General features: G+C 39.6%; 1 protein-coding gene across 1 annotated transcript in view; it reads right to left on the minus strand.

Annotated features, from left to right (window-relative positions):
* LOC146274995 (cadherin-18) overlaps positions 1-23,226 on the minus strand; it is a 38,692-nt gene that overhangs the window by 10,454 nt on the left and 5,012 nt on the right. Inside the window, exons 2-8 of the mRNA XM_084703684.1 lie at positions 20,235-20,529; positions 17,073-17,192; positions 8,787-8,954; positions 7,905-8,092; positions 7,295-7,548; positions 5,111-5,247; positions 732-853 (exon numbers count right to left, since the gene is read on the minus strand). Coding sequence (XP_084559810.1) covers positions 732-853; positions 5,111-5,247; positions 7,295-7,548; positions 7,905-8,092; positions 8,787-8,954; positions 17,073-17,192; positions 20,235-20,529 — 1,284 coding nt within the window. The remainder of the gene's footprint in view (positions 1-731; positions 854-5,110; positions 5,248-7,294; positions 7,549-7,904; positions 8,093-8,786; positions 8,955-17,072; positions 17,193-20,234; positions 20,530-23,226) is intronic.

The following is a 23,226-nucleotide window of genomic DNA, read 5'->3' on the forward strand; positions in this document are numbered from 1 at the left end:
TGTCCAGTGGGTTGTACAGTTCAACAAAAGTATGCATTGATGTGTAGGTGCCGACAACCTGGACACATGGATCTTTTCATATGACCTTGACAAATAGTTATTTTAATTAAGAAGCAGACTTTCTGATCTTACCACTTTCTAACTTGGCCCCGGATTGTGCCATCAAAAGCATCCCTAAGCTTAATTGGACAGTGACTCGCCCGATCCACAACCTCACGTTAACCCTCTCCTCTCCCCTCCTGAACCCCTCCCTGCCCCTCTCTCCCTGATTGCCCTACGTCTCGGCTGCCTTCATTCAAACAAATCTGAAAGTACCCAAAGCAAATTGAGAGAAACTGTGAGTCAGAGCGGTAATGCTTCGCTGCTTGGATTTGTATTAAGAAGGAGGGATGACAAATTCTCTCTCTCTCTTTCTCTCTCTTGTTTCCTCCCTCACCATCTCCTTCCACCCCTCTCTGAGCGGGTCTACAAGAGAGCGGACAAACACTGCTGAGGGAAACAACAGCAAGTCTTCTGCATAATGCATGTCGTCCAGACAGCTGTGGAGATGCGACAGTAGATAATCCGTGGCTCTCAGCACTTCTGTTTGAGGTATATGTGCGTGAGTGTGGATATATTCGATGTGTGTGTATGTGAAAGTATGTGCGTGTGTGTGTTTAGGTTTGTGCACAAGTTGGGACTTATGTGTTTGTGAGTACATGTGCGTGTCAAGAATCACACTAGATGCTCACCTGTCCAGGCCTTGAGCTTTCACAAACAATAACCTCTTCATCAGTGGCTATTTCAGGTGGATTATCATTGACGTCCAGGACCTGAACTGTAACGGTAACATGACTAAGGAGGCTTGGGTTATCTGGAGGAAAACATATCAACACACAAACAGACACACAGAAGAAAAGTAATTACTGTATGCAGCAGGATAATCAGACAAACATAGATAAACAAAAATAGAGGGGATGACATAAGAAACAGAATTACTGCATTTAGTGACTTTACTTTTTTGAAACTTGAACCACATCACACCCATGATAGGAGCATGCACTTACAAACATTCCTTGTTCCTCATTAAATTAATTCAAGAAAACCTCATTGTGTGGAGCACATTTAGGCATTATTATTTTTAACCCTTTGATACACAACATGGGTCTAAAATGGCCTGGCAGACTTTAGATTTTCTATATCTTCGCAAAAAAATAGTATTCCAGGTATTCCTCGATGAACTTGTTTTTGGTTATCACAAGTCTTTATTTTCATTTTTTCTTTCTTACTTTTGGAATAAAATCATTTTTGTAACACTACCCCTCTAATGCACAACATGGGTCTAAAATGACCCCCATTCATTTCCTATGTTATTTCATGTATGGCTGAGTGTTTCTTTGCCATATCTTTTGAAATCAACTCATTTCATAATTTAATATTCCAAGTATTCATAAATATCTTGTTTTTGATTGCCACAAATACTTTTATTTTATTGTATTACTTTATAAACAACCATTGTGTTACTACCTTCAGTTTTAAAACATGGGTCAAAAATGACCCATATGTATTCCTATGGAGTTTTATATGAATTTTTGATATTAGTTAATTTTTGAAACTTGGAACATATTTACTGTGGATAACTATTCACCTGTCACACATTTCACAATTCAACACAGCTGCTTTTAGGCTGGGAGATGTTCACAAGTGACATCATTGATGAGGTCCTGAAATGCAACAACTTAAAAGAGAGCTACAGCAGCAAAAGGGAAAGAGTGGCCTCTCAGAAACTCATGGCCTCTATCACTTTGACCCTCCTTACAGGGGAGGACAAGAACCTAGATGTGGCCATTTTGGAGCGTTTTTGTATCCAATGCAAAATCCAATGTATAAAGCCACCATGGGCCTAAAGAGATATGATGATATCACCAGCTTAACTTTTGATGACAAGAGGAACAGGGCTTTGTAATAAGAAACCCATCACATAGCAGAATTCAGGTGTGTGTGACTGTTTCCTGGCTAAATGCAGAAGATGGTTCATTCCCAGTAACTTTGTCACCAGAGATAAGCAGTGTTCGCAATACATGCCCAGCAGGCCTGCAAAAATGTGTAATTATTCTGGATGTGCGGTGTGAGGGTCTCATATGTGGTAAACTGAGTGTTCACCCCTTCCAGTATCCCTCTGAATGGAAAGCTTATTGAGGAAAAACCTGAACATTGCGGGGAAGCCGAACATAAAAGTCACAAAGACATCCAAATGAAGGGACATGCCAAGTTCCAAATTTTTTCATGGTCATGTTGCCATTCAAGTTGGATTCAATGGCAACATGACTATGGTGAGCTATGTGCTGAAGAAGGGAACGGCTGTTGTCCTTCTGAGCACCATACATGATGACAAAGCAGTGGATGACAACAATGTTGTGATCCAGTTCTGTAATAAAAGAACAGCAGGAGTGGACACAATGGATCAGACAGTTTGCACTACTACTACTCATGTAAGTGGAGAACACGGAGGTGTCTGGCACAATGTGCTGGATGTTGCCACCCTCAATGCCTACACTAACTTCTATACCAACACCCTCATTACGTGGGTGGTGAGACCAAGTGGCAGTTCATCAAGGAGCTAGGCAAGGACCTTGTCATGCCACAAAAAAGGCGCATGAAGGCCAAGTCACAGCTCCAAAAATATATTAAAGAGGTAATGGAAAGATGTGGGCTAAAAACAAAATGCAACTACCACCCAGCCACGAGAAGAGCTCTTATCATCAAACTTTATGAAGCTGAGGATATCCTCACATCTCTTTAGCCCCATGGTAGCTTTAAACATTAGATTTTGCAATTGGATCCAAAAACTCTCCCGCAAGGCCACATTTAGGCTTGTGTCCTCCCTTGGAAGGAGGGACAAACCGACTGAGGCCAAGAATACCTGTTTGTCGATGCTTCTCCACTGATTAACATCTTCCAACCTAAAAGCAGCCATGTTAAGCTGTAAAATATGTGGCAGGTGAACAGTTATCCACAGTAAATATGTTCCAAATTGCAAATATCCAAAGTTTCTATGAAATTCCATAGTTAATCCATATGGGTTATTTTAGACCCATGTCTGTAAATTTGAAGTAATACCACAAAAACGTTTTTTTTTGCTCTGAAAGTAAGGAAGATAAACATAGTGATTTGTGGTACTCAAAAACAAGGTACTTGAAATGAATTGATTTAAAAATATATAGCATAGAAACACTCAGCCATACATGGCATGTCATAGGAAATGAATGTGCCTCATTTTAGACCCATGTTGTGCATTAGAGGGGGTAAGCATAGCTTTTGTATCAAAGGGTTAAGGTGGTTTATTGGGCAGGGTGTAGCAGTACACAGTGTGCCGAAAACGTCCCAGATTGCATATTTCTTGACATTTTTGTGGTGGTTGTTCATTTGTTGTGATGGATCATTCAGGTTGAATACTCACTTGAGCAATTATTTTAGGCATTGCACAGAGAAACACACACAGCACCAGGCCATGTGTGCCTGCTTATTATGGGTAAAAGTGCCACGATCTGCCTGAAAATAACCAGCTTGACACTCACTGTCCTGCACTCACCCATGGATCATGGGAACATTGACTGTATTCTAGTGTCTACAGTGGTCCAGAAGGCAAAAATGCGTATCCACATGATAGACACATGATTGCCACATCTAACTCATTGTTCATTTAACAGAATAATCAACATTAAAACATGCTATTATATCTCTGAATACTAACGAAGGGCAATGAGATATAGACACATTAGTATGCAATACCTTCCATCAACTGCTGAGGGACTTGTCTAATTGTGATTACAAATTAGCCAAATTACCTGATAGGAATTCTGAAAGTCATTTGGGCCAGAAAAATATAATTAATTTCCAGCATAGTATTAAGAACACAGGGCAATGAAACATTGAGATCAATTTCATTTGTTAGTTTATCATTCCAAATTATAATTGAAATACATTCCAATTTTACCTCACCAGCTTTTATAAAAATGCAAAATAAACAAATAACCTCAGGAAACTACTCTTGTTCACCATTAATCATGTCACATTGTGTTAGCATTTCTAATGATATTGTTTGCCCAGTTGACTCACATATCTACTGTCTGAAAGTGTATGAATTATATGTATTTGTGTATGTCAGCGGTGGTGCTTGTTTTGTAATCTATGCATCCAAAGATCCAAAGCAGCCATAAGCAGTGCTTGTTCATTTTTACTACAGAAACTTGGTTACACAAACTTCTGGTTAAATTGTAAAACACCATGGCAAAAGTACAATTTGTGAGAAAAGCATCCTGGATAATCTGACAAAAATGAACACTTCTTTGATTGTTATTTTTGTTATTTCAAATACAAATATGTGTTGTTGCCACCCATCAGACAAATCCCTCTTTCTGTGTGCTGTTTCATTACATGTTTAATGTTGTAGAACAGTCTAAGCTTTAGTGGAAGAATCATGTGACTATTACAGGCATTGCTATGCTGGGCAATCCAACTCCTCAGCAGCAGCTGTTTGTAAACATCTTCACATCAACATTACTGTATGTAGTAGAGTCACTTTGGCATCAATGTTGAAAACTTTGTTCTCCCTGCCATACCATAGGGAATTCATCTTTGGTCTACATGTTTTGGTTTCCATAAGGTAGGTTTGCATTTTGAATCGTACTTGTTACAGTGGTAATATCCTTCCCAGCAATATATCACTATTCTACAAATATAATCGCTGAACACTTTCCATGTAAACTGTAGGTTTATCTTATTTTACCACACCAAGACATATAGTTGATCAAAAAGTACCCGCAGTACCCTCATAAGTCAGTGCATTATCGTTATTAATCTGAAATTTAGAACAATGAGTAGATCAGGATTTTGTAAACTGGGTAAGGAAAAGGGCAATAGCTTCAAAAAAACTCAAAGCAGAGCTCATTATTAAATATGTTTCCTCCAAATTCTAATTTTAAGCATTTCCTGGTTTTGCAAACCAGCAGTGCCCACCTTATATACAGTACATACATGTTTTGAAACTACTATAGACTTACAGGACCAATTCCTCCCTCCCTTCCCCACCCACACCCACACATGTAGGTATGGTAAGCTGGGTACCTACCAACCTCCGAGGCCATCACAGTGATGTTGTGCCAGGGCATGTCCTCTCTGTCCAGGGTCTGGATCGTCCTTATGATTCCTCTCTGTTCATCTATGCTGAAGTACCTCACTCCATCCACACTGTTGTCTATGGAGTACCTGTTTTTAGATTTTGAGTTACACACATTCGCCTTTTAGGGGCCTAATAAAAACATGTTCAAATCACTTCCAGGAAGGGTATCGCTATGAATAGCCATTTCTCCAGGTACCAACTTTAAGGGGAAGTTTACAGAAATAGTTTTTGCTGTATCGTTATAATACCCAATTTATGCTGTGTGTCTATTAGAGTTGTGAACATTGGGTGAGCTACAAAAATATAAATACTGCTAAAAAAATTAATATATTGTCCAGGGCCTTTTCAAAGGAAAATTGCTTACTCGTTTTTGTGTGATTCTGTGTGAAGATTGTTCTAATGGCTTATTTTTTACTCAAGCAAATTCATTTGTGACAGTGGAAAATTTTGAAAGTGAATTGGGTATTGGTACATTTGTTTTGACTGAATGGATGTAAGTTGGCTGTGTACTTGTTAATAGGTCTTTTAATGACATGTTTATACCTCTCATCCAGCAGTCATTTTCAACATTGTATTATGACAATTTTCAATTGACATGGTGAAAATGTGTAATTGCAAGATGAAAAGGGAATTATTGAAGCAAAAGGATTGCATCAATCTCACTAAGCATGGCTTGCTTAAAAGTCTAGCTGGGATACAAAAGAATGCTGTTATGGTTCATGAAAAACTCAAACTCACGGGAGCATTTGACTTTTCAAATCTCAACTGAAAAAACTAGTGGCGAGCAAGTGGTTGGTGACCGCTTTGGAGAAAATAAATACATTTGAAAAACTCGAGGGAGTCAGATGGCTGAGCGGTTAGGGAATCGGGCTAGTGATCAAACGGTCGCTGGTTCGATTCACGGCTGTGCCAAATGATGTTGTGTCCTTCACCTTTCTTGCCTTGGGGGAATGTCCCTGTACTTTCTGTAAGCCGCTCTGGATAAGAGCGTCTGCTAAATGACTAAATGTAAATCTGTATGCTTGGTGTAGAGTATGTGGCAAAATAATATAAATTATAATGCAATGCAATTGTAGTACTCTATTACACACAATTGCAAAGTTGTCAATAGAGTTGTCTTATGGATGTGATATGCCTGACAGCATCTTGGCTTCTCTGAGGGTTGGGAAGACTTCTCACTTAGTTTGGCTTTTCAGAATGAGTCACTCACAGAGTAATATCTGTCTAAACGTCAGTTCAAACTGGCCTGCATCCATTGAACTCTCTCTCTCCATGCATGAACAAAAGATAACAGAAACATCATTGATCAAAGAGAGGAAGATATCTGTCCCTACTGCATTTCAACGCCAACACAAGGAAGAGTCTCGAGCATGAATTGTTTCATTTTTTTTCTAAGTTCAAATGGATGTCATCCAAGCTCTTCCTATTGTCTTCCTGTCTGTAGTGAACATTGCAGAAATGGACGAGGGGGAGGTATCCCACCAGGAAGACTCCAGGACTCTTTCATATGTAGATTTCCTTTTTGTTTACAGCAAATCCTTTCAGATATCTTAAGATTCTTACGTGAATCATGCATTCGTTTTATCCCCCCCATCCCCTCTGCCAAGGTATAAAAAAATAATTTGGACTGACATGGTGCTGAAAGAGACATTCTAAAACCAAAACAAAATATGACTGAAAGATATACGGCTACAATAACAAGAAGGGAGACTGAGGTTCTGTTGAGGAAATCCCTGGGCTCCAGGCATGGCAGGCATTCAACCAAACCAAGATCCTATATCATGTAATAAGACCTTAAGATTGCAAATTATTGATGTGCACTAAGGGCAGTATATCTCCAAAAGACATTAGGCGGTTGCTCCTTCCATACAGTATGCGTTGAAATGGAGAGAAAAAAATAAATATATAAAACAGAACTGAGGATGTGACAGAAAGACCAGAAAGCACACAGCGAGACTGACGATGCATGGCAGGCAAATAAGAACATTCAGATTGAACAGTGAGATAATTCTAGTGTGTAGAGCCACTTAAAATCGACCACATCGCCCCCTCCCCCTTTCCCAATCCACCACTGGCGTTGACAATAACTGAATAATGTTTTCACAAAAAGGCATTTGGGAGAGAGACTCTTACCTGACTGGACTGTTCCTGCTGTCGGGGTCCCTGGCTGTTACAGCCCCCACTTCGGTGCCAATCGCAGCGTTCTCGTACACATCCATAATGTAATAGTCCATAGAGAAGACTGGGGGCTCATCCACATCCCCTACAGTGATTTTAAGGGTGGCGGTGTCTTTGAAAGGGCCAGAGTAGGAAAAACGGGAGTCAAGTTTTGTATTTGACGCTTCGATGTGAAGAGTGTAAGTCTTCTTCCTCTCGTAGTTCAGTGGCTGTACATGGGAAAAGGTGCCAGCAAAGGTTAACCATAGGAACATACTACAGACTCAACATTTCACAGGAAAACATATAAGCAAATATTACAATATAGTATACTATATAAGGTCTGCCAATATCAAGGGCGTAGACTTGGTGTAACCATTAGGGGTGTTGAAGTAACATAACACAACATTAATAATACCCCCCAACACACGAACTAAGCCCTTGGCCAATATTGTATCCGCTCATCTATCTCAAAAGATCACACCCTGATGTGAGACATTCGTGTTTATTCACATCGAGATAGTGCTCTGCATATACAGCCATAAGACCTTGTCGAAATATATGGCTTTTCTATGAAGTAGTTTACCTTTTTGAGGCTTACAACCCCCTCTCTGGTGTCTTTGTCGGTCGAGATGGAAAACATGGCTGCTCCCTCAGGGTTGATGATGCTGTACTTAATCTCTGCATTAACGCCAATGTCCGCGTCATTGGCTTTGATTTTGCCCACAGGTTTACCCACTTGTGCCGACTCTGGCACATAGAGCTGATAGTTTTCTGTGAAGAAAAAGAATAAGACAACAATTAAGAAAGAGCAGAACATCTTAATGCTCTTGACGCTCGTGGCTCAAGGTGTTATTAGAGAAAAGGTCATAAGAAAAGGTCATGAAAAAAACATTGAATGGAAATGTATTGCTCTACAGTATGTGTGTGATGGCACTTTAAAAGTGTAGTCATCTATATCTAACATCAGTCAAATTGTCATGGAACAATGTGTATGTTGTGTACTAATTATTGAGTGCAGCATGAGGTCTTGCAAATCATTTGGTTCTTTGGACACAAAACACTCTTCCAATCTACAATTAAATTGGTATCATGTATTATTAAAAAAAAAGACAAAATTGAGAAAAATCTAAATACATTGGTTTGATTTACATACATATTTCGTTGAATGCTTCTCTAACTCCTCTCCCAATTATCTAAAACTGAGTTGATCATCTAAAATGTAACCTTGCAATGCTATTAGGCTGATGAATCATGTTAGAATGAAGCATAATTATTTCATGATACCACCCATATTGCTATAATGCTTAGTATCATCTCAACAGAGGGGTTTTGTTTACAGAACATAAATATTTCACCAATAATGTGCAATATGTCAACCATTTATTAGACTGAAGATTCAGAAATGAATGTAAAACATAATCGAAGGAAAGTAGTAGAAACATGAGAGAGGCTGGTGTAGACTCACTTTGGGGAAAGTTGGGTGGGTTGTCATTGACATCTGTCAGCGTGATGTTAATGGTGGTGGAACCGGACAATCCTCCCACCTGCCCTGCCATGTCTTTGGCTTGAATGACTACAGCATAGTGTTCTTTTGCTTCCCGGTCCATTTCAGCTAAGGCAGTCCTGATGACTCCTACAGATGCAGAGTGGGAACATATGTGAGGAGATTTTGAATTGGTTTCGATAGAAGTAATAATGCCATAGGAATCATGTTGATATTTCACCAAAGCATCCTTTTGAGTACATTTGTAGATACTGTGTGGCATCATATGCGCTCTCTTTTGCACTGTAACTTTTATACGGGTAGAAGTTAGTTCTTGTGGTAATGTTCATTAAAAACCTTTTAATATCACAAATTTCACCACCTTTTCTTTACAGCACGATGAACATGAACAAGGTCAGATAACTTCTTCACCAACGATGCCCTACGCAGGATATAATTTAAAAGACTGTATCATAGTGAAAATATCAAATGCAACCCTGTGTGTCAATATGAACATTTGTTACACTAAAATGTTTTGTTACTCAATCTGTAAGAATGCCACTTTATGGTCAAGTCACAAATAAGCGTTTCAATACATCGAAGGATAAGCTTTGGTCGACATTCAGTAGTATTACATCTAAAGAAGGCGTAGAAAACAACAGAGGACAAAACAAAGGACGAGGACATCTATGTCTGTTATTCACCAGTACAAGAGAAAATAGTTCATGACGGGATCATATTTTAGAAGTTAAACTGATGTACCATTATTGTCTCCCACAAAATTCTCTTTTTTTTATCAAGGGCTTTGTGGAAAATAATCATAGAGTTTGACAGTTCATATAAAAGAATAATAACATAAATATAGGCTTCTCCAGTATTCCTTCATTCTTAATTCTCTCAGTTTTTCATTGCCAAGGTTAGCCTTTTGCCACTTTTCATTATATTTCAAATAGCAATACAACCTTGGTGGGAAGGAGCTTGCTGCTTTCCAAGGCACCCATTCAATCATGTTTATCACTACAATAACACAGAAAACATTGTCATGAACTTTCACTGGGGGAAAACACAAATGGCTACACGGTGGCCATTATACACTAAGACTATGGTAATGAGGAAGCTATCAAAACAATGAAGAGAGGCCACTCATTCACTAGCAATTACTGGGTAGGAAAGTTCAAATAATCTAAATACTCCATGTCAATACTACATACTGTTTGTGAGTGAGTGTGTGTGTGCCAGGTTTTGCGTGTTTGTGGCACTGTGTGGGTCCTCCCACCATCTCTTTAATCTCTTTAAACGACATACAGAAGACTGATTTAATCTGCTGTTGGTTTACTCAGTTCTTTCTTAAAATACGTCTTTCCCCCCCTGAGGCAAAACCTACTGCCGCTGGTAATCTTGTGTTCTGGTGAACTTGTGAACCTTCTACTATGACAATAATACCAAGAACCTCAGGATCACTACAGTGATGGGAAAACATTATCACATGACCAAAATGGCCTTTGCTCGTCTGTCTGTGCTTTGTTTGACACCACACCTGCCAATGATAAGGTCATAGAATACATCATGGGTGGCATCCCAGGATTTCATCTGGAATAGGGCAGCGAAAGGGACTATATGCCATTTTTAGTTTGAACATGTGGACTGAAGTTGTTAATTTTTGACTGAAAGTGCAATATAATTTTTTAAAATTGTATTTATCAATGTCTCATGCTTGAGGTATTTGAAAATAAGTGTGTGTTGACTACTGGTCTCTGAGTACACATTTTATCAAATGAAAATAAGAGTAGGGTAGTTGAATGTCTACAAGTGGTTCTTATAATAGCCCTCAGAAAGGGATGTGGCCCCCCCCAAAAAAGATTTAAAAAATGCAATGTACATCACAAATTGTATGCATAATAATACGGTTCTATGTTATTTTCTTTTACATGTTCAATCTATTCTTTCACCCTGAAACCACTTCTAAAACAGCAACAACAAACCAAATCCGTATTACAGCCTGTATTTCACACAGATTTTTGCAGTTCACAGTGCATTTAATATGAACACCATCCTGTTGCATGGCATTGTCGTTTCAAATATAGTCACCAAACAAGGCTCAAAGTTGATTATATCAAGCTCTGTAATTTCCTGTTGTGACAATAAAAGGCTTCAATAATCGTTTTCATCCCAGTTTTCTCAGATCTCTTCAGGACATTGTAGGCTGAAACAAATCCACCCGCCTTGGGCAGAATAATCTTTAGAAGTGGGTCAAGGAACAAGACAGCCAACAGTATTAACATCCAGGGGAAGCAAGGTTACAAATCATCTGCCATACAGGGACAGGAGGGAGATAAAGTAGTTTAGGCGATCCCTCTGTCTCTGTTCTTTGCCAGCTGATCAACAAAACAACGGCACCAATCAGAGAAAGAGACGACAAACACAAAAAAGATTTTTCATACTTCCTTGCCAATGTCTGTGAATATGAGAATTGAAACCCTCAGAGAAATTCCCATTGGAGAAACAGGTCATGTGAAATATTCAGTATAAAAGAGAGGCGTGTTCACCTATAATACCGGCCTTCTAAAAACACCTCAGACCTGCTTTGTTCGACATGTATTTAATCCATGGTACACTGTCTTGTACATGGTACACTGTCTTGTACATGGTACACTGTCTTGCAGAATGTTGAAGTACAGAATGTACATATGTAACCTTTCAAAAGGCAAAACTGAGAACTATGTGAACGAGATGAGAACAAATGTATTTCCTTTCACTGTTGACCACTAGCTGGCACACATGTATGCTGCAACCTTTTCTGTTCATTCTTTTGAATCATCTCATGTTCACCACCTTATGATATGTAATATTTCCCGATGCATGTGAGAGTATGTGCAAAAAGCTCTTGGAAGTTTCAAGTTATTAACAGGAGTCTTAGCCTTACTTAAGCTGTAAGTATCTTCTATAAAGAAATTGAGACCTTGGCAGACAGCCACACTTTCCATTAAAACAATATAGAGAGACAAATGATATGACCTTTCCAGTCCCTTTTCTCCGCTTTACTCACAAAGGCATATCGCCCCCGAGCAATCACTCATTGGATATTGTTTACAGTAAAAACAGTGTGCACACCACGCAAACTGAAAAGGCAGGTGTATTTTACACTTATCTTTTTGTATGTGGCATCTGAATTGGCATCCTGCTAGCTTGATATTCTCTCATGTCTCTTTTGTTTCTTCTACTCTGTTAATCCTTCTACTCTCTTCAGTTTAGCTGTATTCTTTGCTCTGGGCAAATTTCCGTCTAGTAAATTCACTAACAACTTTTGTGGCAGGACTTGCAAAACCGAAAATGTTAAAATACTGAATTGAAAACGTGACCATAATACAACAAACATGAATCTCAATGCAGCTCTTCAAGATGCTTATGAAGAGCTGCATCCAACACAACATTCCAAACTGCATAACAGAAGGCATAATGTTCCAATACCTTGCACAGTAGACTCAAATGCCTTTTTTCAGTAGGCTGTGTATCCCTTTACAAATCCCTTTCAAGACATAAGCATTGGGGTCCAACACAATGTTTTAAGGAGCACATCCAAACAGACCATGTGTCTGCTCTCTAACCTGTCCCTACGAGTATCTCTGTGTGGTGAATTTATGATTGTGAAAAGCATCTTGACACTTGAACAGAAATACCATCTCCTGGAGTCTCCCACTCTGACTTTCACCGGCAGCAAAATGCCCTCACAATCTCAAGCTTTGGGATTCCGTGAAGCAGGGCTGTTAATTTAGAAAATAATTGAGAAAGAACTGACTTCCTTGAACTTGGGTCCATTTGACAGAGTGAGGTGGTTAGCCTCTTCCTCAACCTCCCCAGTCTATTAGAGTTGATACCATCACCCTATCCACCTCTTTGTCTGGCTGGAAACTTCTAAAGAAGGACAATCTCCTGGGTGAACAAAAAGGATTATGGAAGATTACTAAGGCTCTCTTCCAGCGCCTGCTTTCAGGAGCTGGGAGCTAGGGTCCAGAGTCCACACAGTTCTCTAATATAGTATGTTTCTCTTAAACTACAAGGCCTGTGAAAGTGAGGGACTAATGCACTTGTAGACACTTGGACAGGTTTGTTTTCACTGTATGATATGTTTGGGTTGTGTACTTCAGAGTTTCAGTATGTTTGCTGTGATGTTATAATAGAGAAACACAACAGAGGCGTTTTTACTGCATGAACTTGCACTAGTCTGGACAAATATACTGTAAATTAAATCTATTTGGAGTTTATATTTTTCAGTCCCCCAATCATTAAGCAGTTTAAGCCACCAACGGTGTGCTGCATGCTAAAAAACTGTCCTTGCATGCATTGCAGAGTAAGGAGGGATTCATAGTCAGGCTAACAAAGTGATAGCATTTAAGTAGATCCAATTGGGGGAAGGACTTAATCCAGGCTCTGAGAAAACGTCTCGATCTGTGTCAGCTCTTTTATTGGGAGTCCAACATTTCCAAATCCCAGATCAGCAGTGAAATTAACCTACTTAAAAGGCTAAGGGATCCGGGTGAAGAGGGGTGAATGGGGAGGGGTTGGGGTCGGGTCATCAGCATTCAAGACTCAGAGGTATTTCCTCTGCTATCTCTGTGGGAGAGTTACAGATTCCGGCAGGTGATGGGTGAGATAGGAGAGTAATGACCTGGTTATGAAAGAAAGGATGTAATCATCGTCTCTTTTTCATTGGCAGAAAAAAAAGAAAAAAGAGCCAGCTTGCAGTTTTGAGATTTTCAAAGCATTATCATGTCCATTTCACTTGCTCATTAAAAGTAAAACAAATGCATTGTTCACTTATTGTATCAGAAATACAATTCCGACACATCTTTAGTTGTTGGATTCATTCCTTCACACTTCTTCATGTCTAACGGCTATGTTACAGCTATTGTGCAACATTATTCTTAATGGCATGGGTGGATGCATGGAAAAAAGAGAAGAGCCAAAAACAGAAAAAGAGACAAAGCAATAGAAAGAGAGAGAGAAAGAGAGAGACCGAACATGACAGCCTGTTTTTTGCCTGAATAGATATTGATTGAAAGGTGACTGGATTGACTGCTTGTGGATGTTTTCTTGTGTGCTTTCAACATCCTCCTTGTCTGTGCAACAAAATTCCATCGGGGTTTGTTGGCATTCTGATCAGATTTTGAATGATAATGCAAATATATTTGCCTTTGGAATTGATCTATTAGCCTAATGATCGCAATCATCTTGAACCCACAGACAACATGTCGATTGTCCTACTGTGTAATTAAGAAAAAAATTGGCAAGGAAGAAACAGGCGGGTAAGTAGTTCTTCCATTTCTCTGCTCTCCAGTGAATTGATTTGTGTATCTCTTCCTCAATTTCCCCAGAGCAATGAAGGAGTCTCTGATTTGAATCCCTCCCGCCTGCCCGACTTTGGTGTACTCAATGATTCTACTATTTACAACCTCCCATTTAAAAACCCATCTAATTGCTAATGGAACACATTATCTACAGTTGCTACTCAACCACACCTGTCTCAAAGTCCGATTGTTTTTCAAATGATCAATACCATGAAATGCCTCTTCAAATTACTTGGTTGGAACTAACCTCGATAATGTGACATAATTATCCTTCAGTCAATTCAGATAATAATTTGGCTTGCGATGCTCTAACAGCTAAAGTGTTGATTCCCCGGCCTAGGCTAGGCCGGATCAGTGTTTGTACGTGTTTGGAGTTTATTCCAGGCCCCGGTTTTCCGTCATCTACTCATCGGCAGTTTGTTGAATTTTGTGATCTAGGCAATTTGGTTTATTTCAAGTATTCCTGTTAGCTGTGTGCAACGCTTGTTGTAACTGTATAACGCTTGTTCTGTGTCTGGCTGCAGTTCAACTCTCCCGACTTATTTTCCAAATCACTCATTTGATTGCATCTTCGTGCAAAATTCCAATACAAGCTGCTTGATAATTCAATGAAAATACAACAATACAATGAATAAAAATGCTAATATTGGAAAACGATAATTTACTAAATGAGAGACAAGGTGAAACGAAGAGACCACTGTTGTACAGTAGAAGGTAGGGCATTTAAATTAATTAATAGAATGCTAAGTTTAAAAAAAGGTATGTCTTCATATTTCTTTTAAAGGTGTACTGATTGCGATGCCCGCAGCTCTTCTGGCAGGGTGTTCCAGAGGCAGGGACCATAACAAACACTAAAGGTTGCCTCCCTGCAGTTCTTTGTCCTCAACCAGGGAACACCTACAGCAAAAGGCCATCACCAGACGACCTGAGTGATCTTGAGGGAGCACATATTAAAAGCATGTCTTCAGTAAGTATTCAGGCATCACTCAAGTGAGTGATTTTAACACCGATAAAAAGGTTCTTGTAATGTATTCTAAAACTGACAGACAACCAATGAAGGGACTTTAGGACAGGTGACATGTCCTAAATTGTGATTCAATATCCAGGGGAAAGATCTAAATAAGCCAACTCTTGTAAAGAGTAGAAAGAAAAAGACCAACTTGTAAACGCTTATCAGCCTATGTTGATCTTCTCTGGGGATTTGGGTCAACTTTCAAACAGCCTTAAAGACACTCCAGTGAGATATGATATGAAGAACTTAGGGGGCACCATTCAATCAAAATGAACATTGTCCCCATCTGACCTTATCTTTCACCTTACATTAGGTCTTCTTTGATTCAGCAGACCAACAGTGGCTATCACAAAGCACAAACACACAGCAAAACACCTTTTGATCTGCTAGGTATTACGTGAAAGCCAACGACGACCACAGCGGTGCTGGAGTTGTGTCTTTGGAACCAGATCCACATTGGCAAGGAAGCTATCTTGGCAAGATAGCATGCTCCAGTGCTCCAGAATAGATCCAAAGATCTTTCTGCAACCTTGTGCGTTTCTCGCATGGGGCTATGGGCCAACAGACTTTAGGGCCTCTGTTTGAATATTACAGGTTCTGTATGGTACATATTGTGTTCATACTGTGCCCTATGAGCCTAGAGTCTGAAGTTGTGGTTTATCTGCGTGTGGGAGTGTGTGTAGTGGAAAGCAGTGGATTGTGGCTGAGAGAGAGAGAGAGAGAGAGAGAGAGAGAGAGAGAGAGAGAGAGAGAGAGAGAGAGAGAGAGAGAGAGAGAGAGAGAGAGAGAGCGAGAGAGAGAGAGAGAGAGAGAGAGAGAGAGAGAGGGAGATAACAAAAGAGGGAAAGAGAAAGAGGGCAGCTGTAGCATCTGGCCAACCCTTCCATCGCATCCCTGTTCCTTCTCTTCCCATGCTACCCCACACTGAATTGCAATGCAGACAAGATGCAGCGTAAGGAAAGGAAACAGGAAAACAACCCATGTGACATGACCACATGACCACATGACCACATGTACACAGCTGCACACGGAGAGGTGCATGGACATTGCACCAGGGACAGAATAAGAAAGAAATGTCAACACTAACTAACAGATTTTTGATGAGATCTCAACAACCTGGGTGATAGGAATATTTTAAGTCATTACCATGTGCTGTATTCCAGACTAGAGTTCATACAAAACAATGGAATGATTTTTATATTGAGGTGAAGCTGCAATGCTTTTCAGTTAACGTCCCTCACTTTCTCTCCAGTCTTTCTTTTGATGCTGCTTAGTCTTGTGGGGGCCAGCATAAATACCAGACTTTTATCAGTTGATCTTTTTGCTCTACCAGAAAAACAAAACATTGGCTAGTATACCACTGCATGCACACAGGTATAAAATGTGCTTGCATGCATGCACATACAGCCACACAAGTATGCACTTCGGTTTGTTCATTAAGATTTTATAGATTCTTGTAAGTCTCTCTCAAACAAAAGAGGATTTTTTGAACAGAGACTATTTTTAAGCACTTCTTCTTTTCAAAGCAGAAAGACAATGGTTCTGTAAGAGCATCTACTGTATGCTTTAGCTTTCTGCAAACCCACAGGGAGATTCTAGCCTGGACGGACGTACTTGTGATATTAAACAGAACCACTGCAGCACTGCTCCCCATCGTTATTCTGTTGGTTACAGCTATTTTATATGATCACAGAGAGACCATAACCATAAAGTCCTAAAGTGCTTTGTCAGAATAAGCTTTGGTGTATAACGTGACCGTAAACAAGCATAAACAATGAAAAGCAGAACTTTAGAATACCCACGGCCATCATAACAAGTCATGCTTCATAGCTCTTATTATGTGCATTGCAAGGACATCCGCATTGTTTGTGTACAAGTTCCAGTAATGGGAAGATGTATGGTATTTCTTACCGGTTTTGGGATCAACAGAGAAATATGGCTGTCCCTGAAGAATACTGTAGACAACCCTTGCACTATTTCCATAGGTAGGATCATCAGCGTCGGTTGCAGTAACCTGGAACACAGAAGTACCTGAAAGAAACACATTTAGGTCAAAACTAGACCAAAGGGTATTTTGCAGGCACAGCTAAGTACTTTACAGCATATAGAACATTAAGAGATGACATTACTCATAACACTGACATTAACAACATGGATATTTATAACAACACTTAATAGTCAACTATAATAAGAAATATGCAAAGTGAAGGCAGCTGTTTTTTTGATAAATGTAAATTAGAAAATGCATTTGTAAAGAGACAAAGCATATGCTTCTTTCATTCTTCTGTAAGTGAGATGCAACTTAAACACAGTAAATTTGACCCTGTATTGCACCTTGCATTGTTGCCTCACAGCGAGAAGTTTCTGTGTTATTCTTAGGTGGGACACTGAACATTGTCTCGTGGGCCTTACTGTGTGGAGTTTGCAAGTCTTTCCTGTGCTCAACAGGGTTTCCACCTCAAGAATTTAAATAAAAACATGTAAAACAAATCAGACTCGGACTTGGCCCCTGGTTGTCTTGGCCCCAGGTCAATTTGGCTGATCCCTGCTCCTGGTTGCCCTCGGAGGAAAGACAACAGGACGGGAAAAGGCAGGGGAAAGATTTAATTGGTGGACACTGGAGCATGTGTGTTTCTGTTGGTGTTGTCGCTCCAGGCCATATTTGCTAATTGTTTTTGCCTTCCACTAAGTTTTCTTAAACTTTGTGCAAGTGCATGATGTATGTTCAGAATATAAATATTAGAGGTACTTGAAGTTCATGAAGCAGCATTCCTACAATGATTGGTTAGGACAGGTATGTGTATGCTTTCATTGACTGCCACACACTTTATAATTCAAATAATGCATTACAGTGATGCAAACAAGTATTTTGTACAAGTACAAAAAGTATTATTGTACTTGTAGTAGGGAGAGCTTAGGATAGGCTCTTGGAAATTCGGAATGTGCCGGAGTGTCTGAACAAAGTTTCTAATCCAAACAGAATAGGCAGGAGGAATTTGAATACTTCTATAAAAGTCACATAAATGAGTTTTCATGTAATATGGATTGGAAAATGCACTTTTTCCATGCCAATGTAGTCTGGGGACACATATTTTCAAACTGGTGATGATGCCGACTTGAAATCCTATTTGTCACTTTTGAGAGGTGTTGCCTGAGGACATGATGCCAATTGATGAGCGTTATATTTGCAATAAATGCCTTTTCAACTCAACTCTTAGATCAAGATTTGCAGATTGTCACAATATTGGCTCAAGCCCACTGAGTACCATGTCTGATAAAAAAAATAGGCTTAGGCTATCCTCAGAAACCAGAGACAAAATGCAATGGTGCGATGAATAGAACACCATTTAGATGTTCATTGTTTTGGTGCAGGTGTGGCAGAAGGGGGAAAAAATGGATATCCCTTTTAGGTTGGACTGCAAAATTGTATACTGCAGATGAACGGAAGAGTTAAAAAAACACCAATGCCAAAGCACCTGGCACATGCCCAGCGAATCAATTTAGACAGGGCAAAAAAAAAAGAACATCACGGCCAATTAGCCGCCATACTCCCAGACAGCCCCTTCCTGCGCTGGAGAGCGCTGGTATTGACAAACGCAGGGGGATTAGTGCTCTGGAGTGTGAGGACAGTTGATTGTTACAGCCGATTTGACGCCCCAGACGCCATTGCCGAAGAGGAATGGCTTTAATGGACATGAGCAAAAGGAGGGGGCGGGAAAAGGGCTAATTATTTTCCCCTTCGCGGTCCCTGATTCCTTCCCCCGGGTCATCAATGTTGATTGATTCTCCCTGTACAACTGGCGAGGAAGTTTGTGACCAAACAAGGAAACTTTAAGATCTCCTGGAGACTCAGAACTCCTTTCTTCCTACATGCACAGCACTATTCGAATCCCAGCGTCAATTGAATGTCCATTGATCTTGCTGATCATGTTGTATCACACTTACTAAGAGGAGATTAATACATGCATGTTTACACTTGCTGGGTGTGGCCTGTACATGTTCATGGACCTGGCTCAAGGTGAGGCAAGCATCTTTGTATAGAATTATGCATTAGGATGTCATGGCATTTATTGACTGTTGACAGAAGAAGCCACACAGGCCCTCTGGGGGGTTGCATAGGTTAATGCAGTCAGCAAAACCCCCATCTCAACACTGCTGAAGACACAAAAACATATTTTAGATATATTTCTGAAAGAAAAACAAGACCAGAAACAGTCTGCTCGGGCAGGACATGTTCAATGGATCAAAGACAAAGTGAGGTCAAAGGAATATTAGGTGGTTTTACACACAGTAGAACCATTGGTAGCACTTTCAATTAGCTCACCAAATTCATAATTTATTAACCAATTTGTTACTTATTAGTTAACGGTTTGTTCACCATTAGTTATTTGTTGTTTATACAAAATGTATCATTAGTAAAGCATTAGCAAAGCTAAACCCTAACCAAAACTTAAACCCTAAACCTAAACCCTAGCCCTAAACCCGAACCCTAACCCTAACTGTGTGAACAAATGCTTTAATAATGATACATTTTGTATGAACAATAAATAACTAATGCTGAACAAACCGTTAACTAATAGGTAACAAATTTGTTAATAAATTATGAATTTTGTGAGCGCATCTAAAGTGTTACCGAACCATTTAGTGATCTTTTTTCTTCTTCTTCTGTCAAATGATTGACAGCTTTCCATGGTGCCTGAATACATAAAAAAGCTTATTTTTAATGTTTACAATTATCGTGTATTATCTGTATGTCCGACATAAGTGATGTGCATAATGGGCTGCCTAACCCTCTTCCTGGAAGCCAACCATCCTGTAGGTTTTCATTTCAACCCTAATCCAGCACACCTGATTCTGATCATTTGCTGATTGAACAGCTGGATTGTGTGTTGAAACTGGCGTTGAAATAACAACCAACATGATGGTAGCCCTCCACAAACAGGGATGGGAAGCCCTTAACACAATACACAAAACCTTTCATGCCATACTAAAATGTTGAGTATTTCAAACTGTCAAACTGTGAACAGTACAAGAGTTAGAAGTGAAATTGTTAAGTCATTGTTCTGTCCTCACCCAGGGCAGACATCTCAGGCACTGTAGCTGCAAAGGGTCCATCTGGAAATTTGGGGGCGTTGTCATTGATATCTTGGACTTTGATGATGAATTCTGACTTTGGTTCCAGAGCCTCTTCGGTGTTGCGATCGAGAGCTTGTGCGTGCAGGACATAGTGAGACTTCCTTTCTCGATCCAGACTTTTGGTGGCGTGAATGTCTCCTGTCACTTCATCGATGATGAATATAGTTCCAGCGCCTTCTCCACTTAAAATGTACCTGACCGATCCATCCCCTTTATCCGAGTTTGAGTGAAGCTAGAAGAGAAACCAGATATAGATCATGAGTTCTCAGAAGACAATCTCAGATGATAATCTACATCAATCCTCATTCACACACAAACAAAGTTGTGTGTAAGGCTGATCATAGGGATGACCTCAGAGTTTATACAGCCTTCATGTCCAACAGTCATCTGACCACCTTAGCAGAGTTATGACATTATGAGACAATTCACCTTAGATTGATTGAGGTGATAATATAATAATATCATTTCATTTTTAAATGCATCTGTTCTTTAGAATGTCAAAAGAAGCATAGCATTTGAGACAACGGTTTAATGTTTCGTGAAATCTATAAAACCCTTAAATATGAATTTGCTACAACTTATTTCATCCAAGGAGTAAGACATGGGAAGAAATCTAAATATGTAATGTCATAATTATTATCAACACGATCATGTGTTCATGCTATTTACTCTACAGAGCTTTTGTTAAAACTTAATTACAAACATAGATTATAAAAAAAAAATATATATCCTTTTCAGTTTTAAAACAGGGCACTACACAATCATAATTTTATGAATTTACATTATTTCCAATGAATAAAACATACTAGGCTCCTCAAGTTCAATAGAGGTACAGTAAGAACAGTAGGAACAAAGCAAAGACCACTTCCAACAAAATTATTCTATACTAATTCTACATTGTTCCTTTGTGTTGAACAGTAAATGCTCTATTTTCACGTCCACAATTTCTCAACTAAAATAACTTTGACTGTATCTAGCTTTTGAGAACACACATGCCTGAAAACCTTCCCATTGGAAATGTTTTAAATCCCATTAAATATGTCAACTTATTTGCAATGCCAATAGCAGATCCCTGTGTAATGGATAGTCCCAAATGAGCAAAATAAAAGCAGCTTATGGCTCACAACTTGTCTTAATTGCAGTTGTGCATTTCTAGAACCACAGCCCCTACCTACCTCTTTATCGCCCAGCGTTAAGTTGAACAAGGGAAGGTTCTGTGGCCAAATCTAATCAAACATGTGACTAGGAAATGAATCACTAATTAATAACCTGTTCACTGATTACGAACTTACTTCTCAATTGTGTTTTCTATAGTAAACATCAAGCCTGTAATTAGATGGGGAGTCAAAGTTCCCATTGAATTGAGCTTTTAATCAGTGGCAGGATTAAGGCGTTATGAACCACCACCATGAGGAAAAAGCACAATCAACTCTGTTTACTTATCCAATGGTGGTGCGTCTAGACCTGGATCAATAATGAGATTGAGCTCCACCCGCTTCATAGGACAGGAAAACATGGTGGAAAGGGCACTTTTAATCAGGCGGGGCTGATCCTCCTCCTATCACAAAGCTGTGATTTATTTTTAAAGGGACAATACACTGACAATCAGTATTACCTCAGAATGACTGTATTACATTGGCAACACCAGGAAGTGTGTTATATCATAGGAGCTTTCAATTTTGAACAAATGATTCTTTGTATCTTTGTAAGATAAGAAATCTGATTTTACTTTGGAGGTAGTACACCACCACGAACTAGCACTTACAGTACAGTCGTGTCCAAAGGAACACCCCTCGACACAAGCACATAAATTTCATTTAGCCTGCAGTCAGAGTGCTAATTTAGCCATTGACTTCTTTGGCAGGAGCTAATACATCACGCTTGGTGGTGAACCACTGATGCACATGGTGGCTATGGCTTGCTTTCCCAAAGCTAGAGGAGATAAAAGTGTCAACAGGTTGCGGGTCATTACACAGACAGGAAACACAGAGGTAAGGCTTGGCAAGATTTCACAAGGGACGCCCCCACCCCTGCTACATTGCTATTTCGCATCAAATTCACTTTTATTTGGCCTAATTTTGAATTGAAATGTCGCTGCTGAAATTTGTGGGAAAGTGACCCTTTTAATTGTGCGTTTTTCCTTTTGAGGACACAATCTTTTGAAAGTTCATAGTTATGCATCACTTTAAGAATCACACCTATTGTTTTTTTACCGATGCTTCAAAAAAGAATTTGGGCAAAACAGGTCAGACGACAAATAATCCAAACATCAAAACAGCATTGTGACACTGCATGAAAACAATAAAGAGATATGACTAAAAGGAAGTAGGTAGATCAGTGTAAAAGTTTTAAACTGTTTAACTGAACCCCGATTAGTCTCTAAGGATTTATTTAACCTTTTGTGAAATTTGTAAGTGTGCTGTCACAGAATGCTTCAGACAGGCCTTCACTTATGAATGCAGTGAAATTGTGCCTTCACAGGCCTTCACTTATGAATGCAGTGATTTGACTTCAGCACAGGGATCTTTTATTTATAGTTCATTAATGATGATCACACAGAAAATTTCATGACTCCCCGCCTTTTGAATGTAATTAACGTCAATTTTGTTAATCCACGGAACGGGGATGATAAGAGCTCAACACACCACAGTGTGTGGGAAACACACAGGCCAAAGAGTAAAACCACTGCACCACCCCAACAGGAGGCTTGTGTGGGCCAGCTCTCATAAAAACCAAAAGGAAACAAGAAAATCCCCTTAAATTCAATGCACTTCTTGAAGGCCAGAATAAAATAATCAGATGAAGCATGTCATGATTGGCCGCTGAGGAACTGTGGGTGGCCTATGTTACCCTGTTTTTTTCTTCTCCAACCCATAAAGCACAGAAGAGCCTGTTTACCTTTGTAGGGCGCTGAGAAGGGTTTTTTGCT

This window comes from Hypomesus nipponensis, chromosome 8 (assembly GCF_054491055.1).
Source record: "Hypomesus nipponensis isolate SF chromosome 8, ASM5449105v1, whole genome shotgun sequence".
Lineage (NCBI taxonomy): Eukaryota > Metazoa > Chordata > Actinopteri > Osmeriformes > Osmeridae > Hypomesus > Hypomesus nipponensis.